The 10,471-nt window shown below is 40.7% G+C and overlaps 1 protein-coding gene across 1 annotated transcript in view; it reads left to right on the top strand.

The window, feature by feature from the left end:
* The window catches only part of CAB39L (calcium binding protein 39 like), a 43,513-nt gene that overhangs the window by 12,150 nt on the left and 20,892 nt on the right, over positions 1-10,471 (top strand). Inside the window, exon 3 of the mRNA XM_031056823.1 lies at positions 7,473-7,637. Coding sequence (XP_030912683.1) covers positions 7,473-7,637 — 165 coding nt within the window. The remainder of the gene's footprint in view (positions 1-7,472; positions 7,638-10,471) is intronic.

The raw sequence follows: 10,471 nt of genomic DNA, 5'->3' as shown, positions 1-10,471 counted from the left end.
TTTTCAGCAGAAACCATCCGTGTCTTAGAGGGGATGCTTTTAAATAATGCAGAAAGGATCATTCCTGCCAAGCTATGCAGTGCACAGCTAGAGGGAACTTTGCAGCAGAGCAGTTAAAACTTCTCAGGTAATGGGAAGAGGGTGGAAGATATAACTTGATAGACAGGATGCAGAGAAGCCAGTTAAAAGTGTAAAGGAAATTATATATCTTTTCTGAGGCATTTCCACATGGACACATAATATACAGGGGTTTGCACTCTTCCTTCATGATACTTTTTGATGATGCTATTTGTTACTCATGGAATATTACCCATTCAAGCTTTAGCTAAACTCTATTGACTGCACTAGCATCTATCTCCTTAGATAAGGATTGAATTTGACCCACTTTCTCCATGAGTCTAATTTTTTTTAAACTATTAATGTGTTGTGTTGCCATAGTGCTTTCTGATGCTTTTTAAACACTCCCAACTGAAAAACAGGTTAAGTTTTGATGTTTGGTTCTTAATTTTTTTGTGTGGGCTTTCTTGTTTGTTTGCTTGCATGAATATATGCATGCTTAAAGCTTTGCCATTTTCTCAGCTACATTTTGATGGTTGATAGACCACAGGTTGAGAAGTGCCAGCACATCTGGCTCTCCTTTTCTTCTGAAGTGCTCTTTGTAATACCTTGTTTTTACAAATTTTAAAAAATAATATCTATTTTAAATGAGGGATTGCAGCACTGGCAAATTTAATGCAATAATTGGGAGATTAAGTAGGGTAAGACAGAGCTGAAAAAGTGGACTAAAATGTTCTTTATCAACAATCCTCCTCTCTTCCAACATCTGAAATGAAATAAGGTGTTCTTCAAGCATATACAATTGCTGACATCCTGTTTGGGCTTTGATGTGGTGAACAACAATTAATTAAGTTTTATTGCAGTATTGTATAAATGTCATTCATTTCAATCTCAGTTATGTAGAATTGATCAGTCATTGAATTTAATGAGAAATGTCCGCTCTGGAACTACCCAGAAAAGCAGGAAAGTGTTTAAATACCTAGGAAAGAAAACCTTCAGAGCTTAGGCTCTCTTTTTTTCTGGTACAAGCTTCTATAGCATTTGGAGGATGCATGCAAATAGGGATGAAGAGAAGAGAAGCCATGATACCAAGAGGTCATATCTGTTGAACCTGAGGAAGAGTGGACATTGAGTGGACTCTGGCCACATTGCTTCGTTTATTGCTGGTGTGTCACCGTGTCTTTGTTGATGGATATTGTAAAGGAACATTAATAGAAAGGGTGCCTGACCAACCTCACAAAAAAGGGATGTGACATCCTGACTTCTCAAAGCCTTGTGCTCAGCTGCTGAACCCAGTCAGCACCAAGCAGTGCGGGTGGCATCCAGTTTGTCATTGAAGGATGTCCTTGAGCACATCTCCCTCCCACGGCTAACCAAACACCCTGGGGTGTGGCAGCCTGACTCAGTGCCATCTGTGGTGCCTACAGGTTTGGTAACATTTTCTGAACCTGCCCTGCAGCAAAAACCTTCCAAATGTCACAGGCTTTTAATTTAGCGCAGCAAACGGATCTGAGGTTGGTTGAAACTTGGTCTAATCTTTGCATGTGGTCTAGATGGGCTGAAAGATTTGCAGTTTCTGGTATAGCTGATCCAAGACAAGGGTTTATTGTGGAAAATGAACTCAAATGCATTAGCGCAGGTTCAGAGCACTGTGCTGAGTGCTTTCCTGTCAGGCAGAACTGCAGGCTGCAGTGCCTTTAGTCAGTGCTCAGAAGCACAGTGAAGCGAGATGTAAAAATAACCTGAAGTGTCGCACTTCTGCCCCTTTCACTTAAATCTCTCTAACAAGACTGCTCCTTCAGGTAGGTCACTGCAATCTGTCCTCTCTTTCATCTCCACGTGCTGTAACAAATTTGGTGCTGTTCACAAGGGTCAGGAGAGCAGCATTTTATTAAGGCTACAATTAAAAGTCTTCAAGATATCTGGAACAAGTACTTCTATCAATAAATCCTGCTTTTTACGTAGCAACAAGGAAGCCATTCCTGGATGCTGTTCACCTTGCTGGCTGCTGTGTTGGGAGAGCTCTGGGGACTGGTGTGTGAGATGAGGTGCATGCAGAGGGCTCTGCGTGCATTTGCATGGAAGAACAGTTGCGTGACTGCCGGGAACGTGAATACCCATGGATGCGATTCTGCAGCTGCCAGAGCCAGTTGCAAAATTGCTTCCCATTTCATTGCTGCACACTGAAACCAAGGGAATGAGATAAGAAGGGTTTGGCACCCCTTCCCCCTAGCTCTGCGTGTCCTGGGGTTTTGTGGAGCGTTTCATGTTTCAGCTTCCCTGTTCTGCTAAGGCCTGTTATTGCTCTAGAGGTGGGAGAAACTCCAGATACTATCAGGTTCTGGTGCCAAGAGTTTAAGCCTGTCTCTTCTGGTTGCTTTTATTTTTAAGGACCTTCAGAACCTTTAGTTCTGTCTTAAGAGCAGCCTTAACAGTGGGAAAGGAATTTATGTCCAGGTGGGGCAAACCTGTCTTGTCCATTTGATCATACATCCTTTTAAAAGGCATCTCCCTGCTGTGCCTGCTTGCCCAAATTGTCTTTGCCAGCTTCCTTGAGTACAGGTCCATAATGTTTTGCTAAATAACAGACATCAGGCCTCCTGATCCAAAATATCCACAGTTTGTCCCTGTAGATCCATTCACCATGAAATTGCATCAAGAATAAGTCAGTTGGTGTGATCCTGAAGTTACTTGGTTGCTTGATTCATATTCAGCTAATGGCTTTTCTTGGGAATCCTTACAGTTGCATGTAGGAAGAGCTGCATTGGCACTGCTTTTTAGGAGAAAAATTGGCTTGAATCACACAGTGAGAATATTTTTAAACCAGATAAGACCGAATCAAGGAGCTTTATGCTTTTAGTTGCAATATATAGCATGGAGTACTGGCAGATCACTGAATCACGCATTGGAGTATTTAGCATCACACTGGCAGGCATCTCTGTGTGTTACTGTCTGCTGCTGTGCAAGAGCGAAACAGTTTATAGAGAGATTTTGGACCTGGAAATGTGCTAGGTACACATACAGAAGCTGTATGTGCCTATTTGCCATGTTCTTGTGTTTCTCCCCTCCACAGCCTATCCCACAATTGAAGATCAATCAGTCTTTCAGGGAAGATTTTTTTCATATAGAATTTCAAGGAATCATTTTTCCGTAAGCTACTTTCTTTCTCTTACGTTTCCATTATGTCAACAGTGACAAAACTTTGATCTGTGAGGAAAATAAACCGAGACAACAATCTCCAACTTATAAAATTTCCAACTCTGGTTGAGGCTGTTGGTATGTTTAGAAAGACACATAAATACTGACAAAAAAATCAGCTTTATGAGGAGGAGATGTTGAACATGGTTATTATTTAACATAGAGAAGTTATGCAGGCTTATCTATACTGTCTGTTTTCCATCTCCAAGGCTGTTGTAGATCATCTACTCCAGTAGGGTTGGCAGAGTAACCCAAGGATTGCTAGATTTCAACATTTACACAAAATCCTGTCTTTCAAAATGGACCCAAAAACTTCTTGTGGGTTGATGGCCATTAAAAACTACACTCTGTGGATGCAGAGTCAGTTCTTGTTGGAAAGAGACTTGTTGGAAATACCAGAAACTTGGCTTAGGAGGCTGACATCCTGACACCTGTGCAGGGACAGCAATGCAAACACTAAACTCGTGTGTGTGCTGGGAATCAACTTGCATTTCATTCTCACTTTTTTGTCCCTACCTGCAACTTTTGACTGTCCAAAATTCAGCATATCCCACTTTTGACATTAGTATGTCTATGTATAAGATGTTCTGTTTAGGATTGTGTGTTTAGTTTTCTCCTTTCCTCCTTTTTTCCTCTCTATTCACAAGAACCTCTCTAAATATAATGGCATAAATTCAGTCATGATGGAAAGGACTTGTACCTATGGGATTAAAGGAAAATCTGCTGGAAATAAGATTGTGTCTAATTGCAAGAGTGAGGCAAATGGCTGAAATGCTTTGATATTTCATGAAATTGTTTCTTTTGCGCTGTAACTTCTGCTGGAGTGATGGTTGCAACACTTTGCTATTGTTGCTCTTCCCACTGATGGAAAATAAAAAGTAGCATAGAAGTCAGAATTAGGGGTTTCTAGCGAATCCTTTTTATTATTTTTGTCACTGAAATTCTGTTTGTGACAGAGCTGGGGGGAGGATGTCTTGCTGAAGCTTTTTGTTGGTTTTTGCAATTTTTCCTAAAGAGGCTCAGGACTGGTCTGACTTCTTATGCAGATATGTTTCTGTCATCTTGTATTTCCATGTATTTGAGTGAATAAATGTGCTTTGTTGTTTGTTTTGGGCAGATGATAGGTCTTTGGATCTTGGAATGTCTTTTTTCTCTGAGTATTAAGAAAGTTTCCATCCCAGAAACAGTGCTTATGTACTTAAAGTATTATTCTAAAATTGCTGTGAGATTAAGTGGGAATGTCAAAACGGAGGCTGTTAATTTAAGAATCTGTGTTTGGGATTATGTTTTTCCTCCAGATATATTGTGAGGGATATCCACTGAGGAGCAGTCCTTAGATTTGACTGTGACTAACTTTTGGTGGAGAGTTGCACATCAAAACAGAGACCATGGAGAGGCTGTGAAGGGGGAGGAAATGGCACATGAAATGTAAATTGCATGTGGAAAAGCTGAAGAGAGGAGTGGATGGGATGGCAGGTGATTAGAGAAATGCAGCTGTGGTGTCCACTTCTGCCCACCAGCGCCAGTGTTCTATGTTTCATTTTCTCACATTGCTCTTTTTGGCCTCCTTTTCGAGAATTAAACCTAAAGCTGAGTCCTGCAGACCTTTTTTCTACATATCAGAAAGGGCTACTTATACTTGAAAGCAAAGTTATTAATGGTTTTTTAAACTACAGAATGCCAGAGATATTCACACTCAGCCCAGCATAAAAGATGGAAAGCCAAAAATGTATGGGCTTTGCCTTTGAAATGAAAATATTTCCCTAGCTCTTATAAAGATTTAGAGCTTTAGTTTCTAAGATAGAGCCCCTGTTGTTAATCCCATCTGTACCCTGTGGGATATCTCAAGTGACACACGACTAACATTTGAGGTAAAAATAGGCTCTTTTGCTGAGTGATGGTAAGGGACATCAAGATTTCTGCTGTTAGAAGCTATCACACAGTCATGCTCATTTACGCACTGCTCATGCTGACCTATCTCAACCAGCAGAAAACTGCAATTAGGTACAAAGCGGTTGGGGGAGAGCAGTCCTTTATGCTGTGCAAAATCAACGCTTAAATCTTCCCGGTAGCTGCAATGTAAAAGTGGCTTTTTACCGTAGTTGGTTTTGTTATCTTTAGGACTTCTAGTTTTTTTGTATCATTTTTATTCACTAATGTGAATAAAATCTGTGACTGAAGATCTTGGGAGATCAGCAGCAGGTGGGAGATTCCTCTTCAGAGCACTGTGGGGTTATGTTATGCAGATTGATGGGATAGTATTTGAAAGCATGATGTTTTTCCTTTCAATATATGTGAGAAATATATAGAAATTATTGATGTGGCTTTGAACATCCATTGATTTCCAGTTAGCTTTTACAAATCACTCTTGGGTTTTCTGTGTTTGTCTTGATTTTTTCCCTCCTGCTATGCTAACAAAAGGCTAACTTCAAGTTAAGGTTTTTCAAAGATGTGAAATGCTGTCTTCAGCATCCTGCCTGGCAGTTTGCTGTCATTCTCAGCTTTGCTTTCAGGCCTGTTCCTTACTTCCTTCCCACTATCTGCCAAAGAATCCAATCAGCCTTGCTTGCAGGTCATGTGTGTATTAAATATAACCCGACCCAGAAGGAACCATTGCCTCTGTAGCCCCATGGCTGGAGTGGGTGGGATTTACAGCCCACACATCCACATGAAAAAAAATTACTCCTTTCCTCCACAGAGTCTTTATTGGTTCAAAGTGGAGCTTAGCTGTGAGGAGAGTGTGAGCCAGGGCTGCTTTGCTGTAGCCAGCAGTTCCTTTTCCTTGGGAATGGGTATTATCACTCATATCTGATTTTAACCTGCTGACTGCATGAATGCTGAGCTGTTACCTGTTTACAGGCATGTCTCTTTCCTTTCCCTGTTGCAATCCTGCTGGTCAAGTTTCTTTGTAAGGTAATTCTGATTCATCCTCTCCATTAGGTACCTGAAACATTGCACAGGGTTCGTACACGCCAGGTGGGAGCAAAAGATGTGAAAGATCTATTTTACTTCACTTGGTGGCAGCTGTGGAGCTTTACCAAAGCAAATTGTTTCATTTAAATTTCTTAACCTGAGACTGAAGTGCCTTTGTGCTCAGTAAGCAAATCCCTTGTGGAAGATGCTGGCTCAAACCACACCTGATGAGGAGAAATAGGGGGTGGCAATGCAAAGCTGTCAAGCTTGGCTGGGAAAAAGTTTATTTTTTTACTGGTAGCTGGTAAAGTTCTGTGTTTGGAATTTAGGATAAGAATGAAGTTGATAACACTCTGATGTTTTAGCTGTTGCAGAGCAGTGCTTACACTAAGTCAGGGCCTTTTCTGCTCTTCAGCCCACCCCACCAGAGTGGTTTGGGGGCGCAAGGAGCTGGGACAGCTGTCCCCAGTGGGCTGAAAGGATATTCCATATCACATGGCATTATGCTCAGTACATAATGCTGGGAGATGCTGGCCCAGGGCTGCTGCTCAGGGGTGCTGAGCAATTGCACTGTGCATCACTTGGTGTTTATTGTTGTTATTGTTATTGCTACTATTTCTTCCTTCTTTTTCTATCCTATCAAGCTATCTTTATGTCAACCTAAAAATTTATTTCCTAACCCAGTTCCTTTCCCCATCCTACTGAGAGGGAGTGAGCAAGGGGCTGTGTGGTGCTCAGCTGCCTGCTGGGTTAAGCAGTGCCGCAGGGCTGTGAGGATTTATTTGGGTTCCCAGCAGAGGAGCTGGGACAGCCCATCAGGAAGCAGTGGGTGGGGAGGCAGCCCAGCAGCCACTGCTCTGGGGGGAGCAGCCACCTGAAGGCTTGGCACCTTCATCTGGAGCCTCTTGCCCCACGTGTGCCATGGAGCCCACGGGGGAGGACAGGGGGAGCAACAGTGAAATTGCTGCTGCCTCTGCAGGGCTGTGCCTGCCTCCAAACCTGTTAAAGGATCTCACTGATACTGGTTGGTAATTGATCTCTTGGCCCTCTTTTATGCCCATGGTCTGCAAATGATGGTATGTCATGTATAAATTGAATTTATCTTGTGTAAGGCCTGCAGGGTACAGTATGGATGCCCCAGCCTCCATGATTACCTAAAATTATGATATCATTTTTCAATAGAGAATGATCATTGTAAGTACATTTAGAAACATTTGTTTTGAAGTGCATGCCTTTTAAAAGAATGTCCTTTTTTTTCCTGTTTAATTTTTTTAAAACAAAACCCATTATCTGCTGGTGGAAAGGCATCGGAGGAAGTGTCAAAATCTCTGCAAGCAATGAAAGAAATTCTGTGTGGGACCACAGACAAAGAGCCACCCACAGAAATTGTGGCCCAGCTGGCACAAGAACTCTACAACAGTGGCCTTCTAGTGACACTCATTGCCAACCTGCAGCTGATAGATTTTGAGGTAGGTCAGCATCCATAAACTTTTTTCAACTCCTTGGTCTTGGTGTTGTCAGTGACTAGAGCCATATTTTTCTGAAGTCTAAATAACTTCATTGCACTCAAAACCGTTTTCCACAGGCTGAAGAAAGTTGCTGCTCTAGATTGGTTTTAGTCCTGAAAGACACTGGCAGTAAATCTGATTTTTAAAAATTAAAACAACAAATATAAAGAAATATTTCCATGTGTAGCCAAACAAGGTGCTGGGAATACTGTCTAGGACCAACCTTGTAAACTGCAGGGTTGATCTTTGGGATAGTGCTACTAGAGCTACCTGCTGTCTCTGAAGAATGGCCAAGTTAGAGAGGGTTCAGGGACATGGAATAAAAAGAATTGGAAGTATAGAGAATTTCATGTGACAAAGACTGAAAGAATTAAAATGGTTTAGTTGAGAGGAAAGGAATTGAAAAACATGTTAAAAACAGAGAGCAGGTCACAAGGTAATTTGGGTGTCCTCCACTTAATTGTTTCAATTAAAAGAATAAAGGAATATAACATTTTTTCACAGTAGAAAGATTAATATTAATGTATATATATATATATTATTTTATTTTATATATTTAAATATAAAATTATATATTCTGTGGAACTTCTTGACAGTTTTGTTGTTAAACCAAAAACCTAGTAAACAACTGCTATGACACCTAAACTTGCTTGTAAGTAAGGAGAAGAAGGGTTATAGGAGCAAAGATTGCAGTAATTCAGGATAAATATCAATCCTGTTAATTTACTGTTGGCTGGTAGGGATGGGAATAAACTCTGTTGCTGTCAGGTCATTGTCATTCTTGTGGTTTGCAGTCAGCTGGGAGAGTGCCCCAGGGACTGCTGGTATGAGCTCCATGATTTCTGTGGCTCCTGGGCACTGGGGATTCCTCACAAGTGTCCGACCACCAGCGGGAAATCCCCCGAGCCCAGGAGCCAAACCTCCACTGCTGAGGTCTGGAGCAGGAGCAGTACCCAATGTACAGGCAGCTGCTGGAGAGAAAAATCAGTTTCTCAAAGAGATCTGATGCTCTCAGAGACACCTTTTGTGAGAGTCATGTGTAGAAGTTATTTTCTTTCCACTTTGTAAATGAATGAAAGGGAGAAAAAGGGGTGATTTCATTTTTTCCACTCTACCCCTTACCATCAGTAAATCCAGGATCAAGGACTGATTTATTTATTTTGTATTAATTTTTGAAAATGGAATGTATCAGTTTTTGAAAATTTTTAGTGGAATTCTCTCACTCTGGCTCAGGTCTTAACTTCAGGAGGGTTTTTTTTTAATGCTTTGTCTTCTCTGTGCCTCCTCTGGTTACTGTTAAACGTCTAATTACAAAAATACTCAAAAACCCAACAACCAAGCCCTTAAAAAACCCTTTAAGAGAAATGGAGAAGGGGGGAGGAGAAGATACTGTAAGCACAGAAGGGAGACCTCTGCATTTTTTTTAGTTACATGACAGTCTGTATTGCTTCTGCCAGAAAAAAAATTCTGTATCAACATATTGAACATACGGTCTTTAAAAGCAAGCACTGGATGAAATACCTAATCTGTTATTGAATTACTGTTATTACAAACAATTCTCATAATTCTTATTACAAAATATATCTTTTATTAATTGCAAAAGCTTTCCAATCATTTAGCCAAGCTGTTATACATGTTCTTTGGACAAAACACTAGAAACCAAACATCACTGAACAAGAGGACAGTAAGAGCATGTGCTGCTTTGTCTTCATGTCTTCCCACTGACTTTTCCAGTTTATCAACTTTTCTGTTTCCATTTTGTTATATTGGTGGCTACAGCTGGTATTTAAGTTGCCTCATTGAACAAGCAATTTCATCACACTGTAACATGCAAGTTAATTCTTTGATCCGTATGTAATGGTAAAAAGCAAATAATAAACTACTGAAAATCTGATTTCTGAAGGCAATAATGTTACTTTGCTTTGTCCTGACTCCCTGTGTCCTCCTCACCAACCCTGCTGCCCACTTTGATCCCAGTTTTTCACAGCTGAACTTCCCTTTAAAGATGTGTTTTCAAATACTGTGGAGGGGAGACTTCCATCACACATCCATCACACATCCATGAACTTCCCTTTAAAGATGTGTTTTCAAATACTGTGGAGGGGAGACTTCCATCACACATCCATCACACATCCATCACACATCCATCACACATCCATCACACATCCATCATGTATCCATAGCAGACACAGGTTTATTGCTTCTGCCACTTAACAAACAAGATATAATTTCAGTGATGATAATGTTTTGAAGCATTAAAGTCAGGTTTGGGCAGGAGCCCAGAATCAAGATCAGACTGGCTTTTCAGAAATTTAAAATATGAAATTTATTTTTGAACTTTAAAGAACTGAGGCAAATGTGCAAACAGAAGAAGTCAACTAAAAATGTAGATGTTACTGTGTGTAAGCCTAAAGGTTCACAAACTGTAAAGCCCCTAAAATAGGCAGTAAATAATTACAAGCCCAGGACTTGTGATTTTATAATCTTTCCCCTACTTTGCCTTGAAACAAGGGCTAAATTATGGAATAGGTATTATACAATTTTTTATTTATATAATACATCCTTGGCAGGTTTTTTTTGTTCTTGTCTAGCCACTTTCTCTTCATACTGCCTTATCTTGTGCTTCAGTGGCCACATGTATTTCCTTAGAAGGCAAAATTCAATTGGAGAGCCAAGTAAGGAGTGTTTCAAAAGTACTCCTACAATTTTAATGTATGTCAGGTGGTGAGGCAAATCTGTTTGGTTCCCTTCTATTTTCCTCCATTCTCTCCTGGAGAACCCATGGAGATCGACTC

Source organism: Geospiza fortis, unplaced genomic scaffold, assembly GCF_000277835.1.
Source record: "Geospiza fortis unplaced genomic scaffold, GeoFor_1.0 scaffold194, whole genome shotgun sequence".
In the NCBI taxonomy this organism is placed as follows: domain Eukaryota; kingdom Metazoa; phylum Chordata; class Aves; order Passeriformes; family Thraupidae; genus Geospiza; species Geospiza fortis.
Note: the sequence above shows the minus strand (reverse complement) of the source record. Positions and strands in the feature narration are given on the sequence as shown.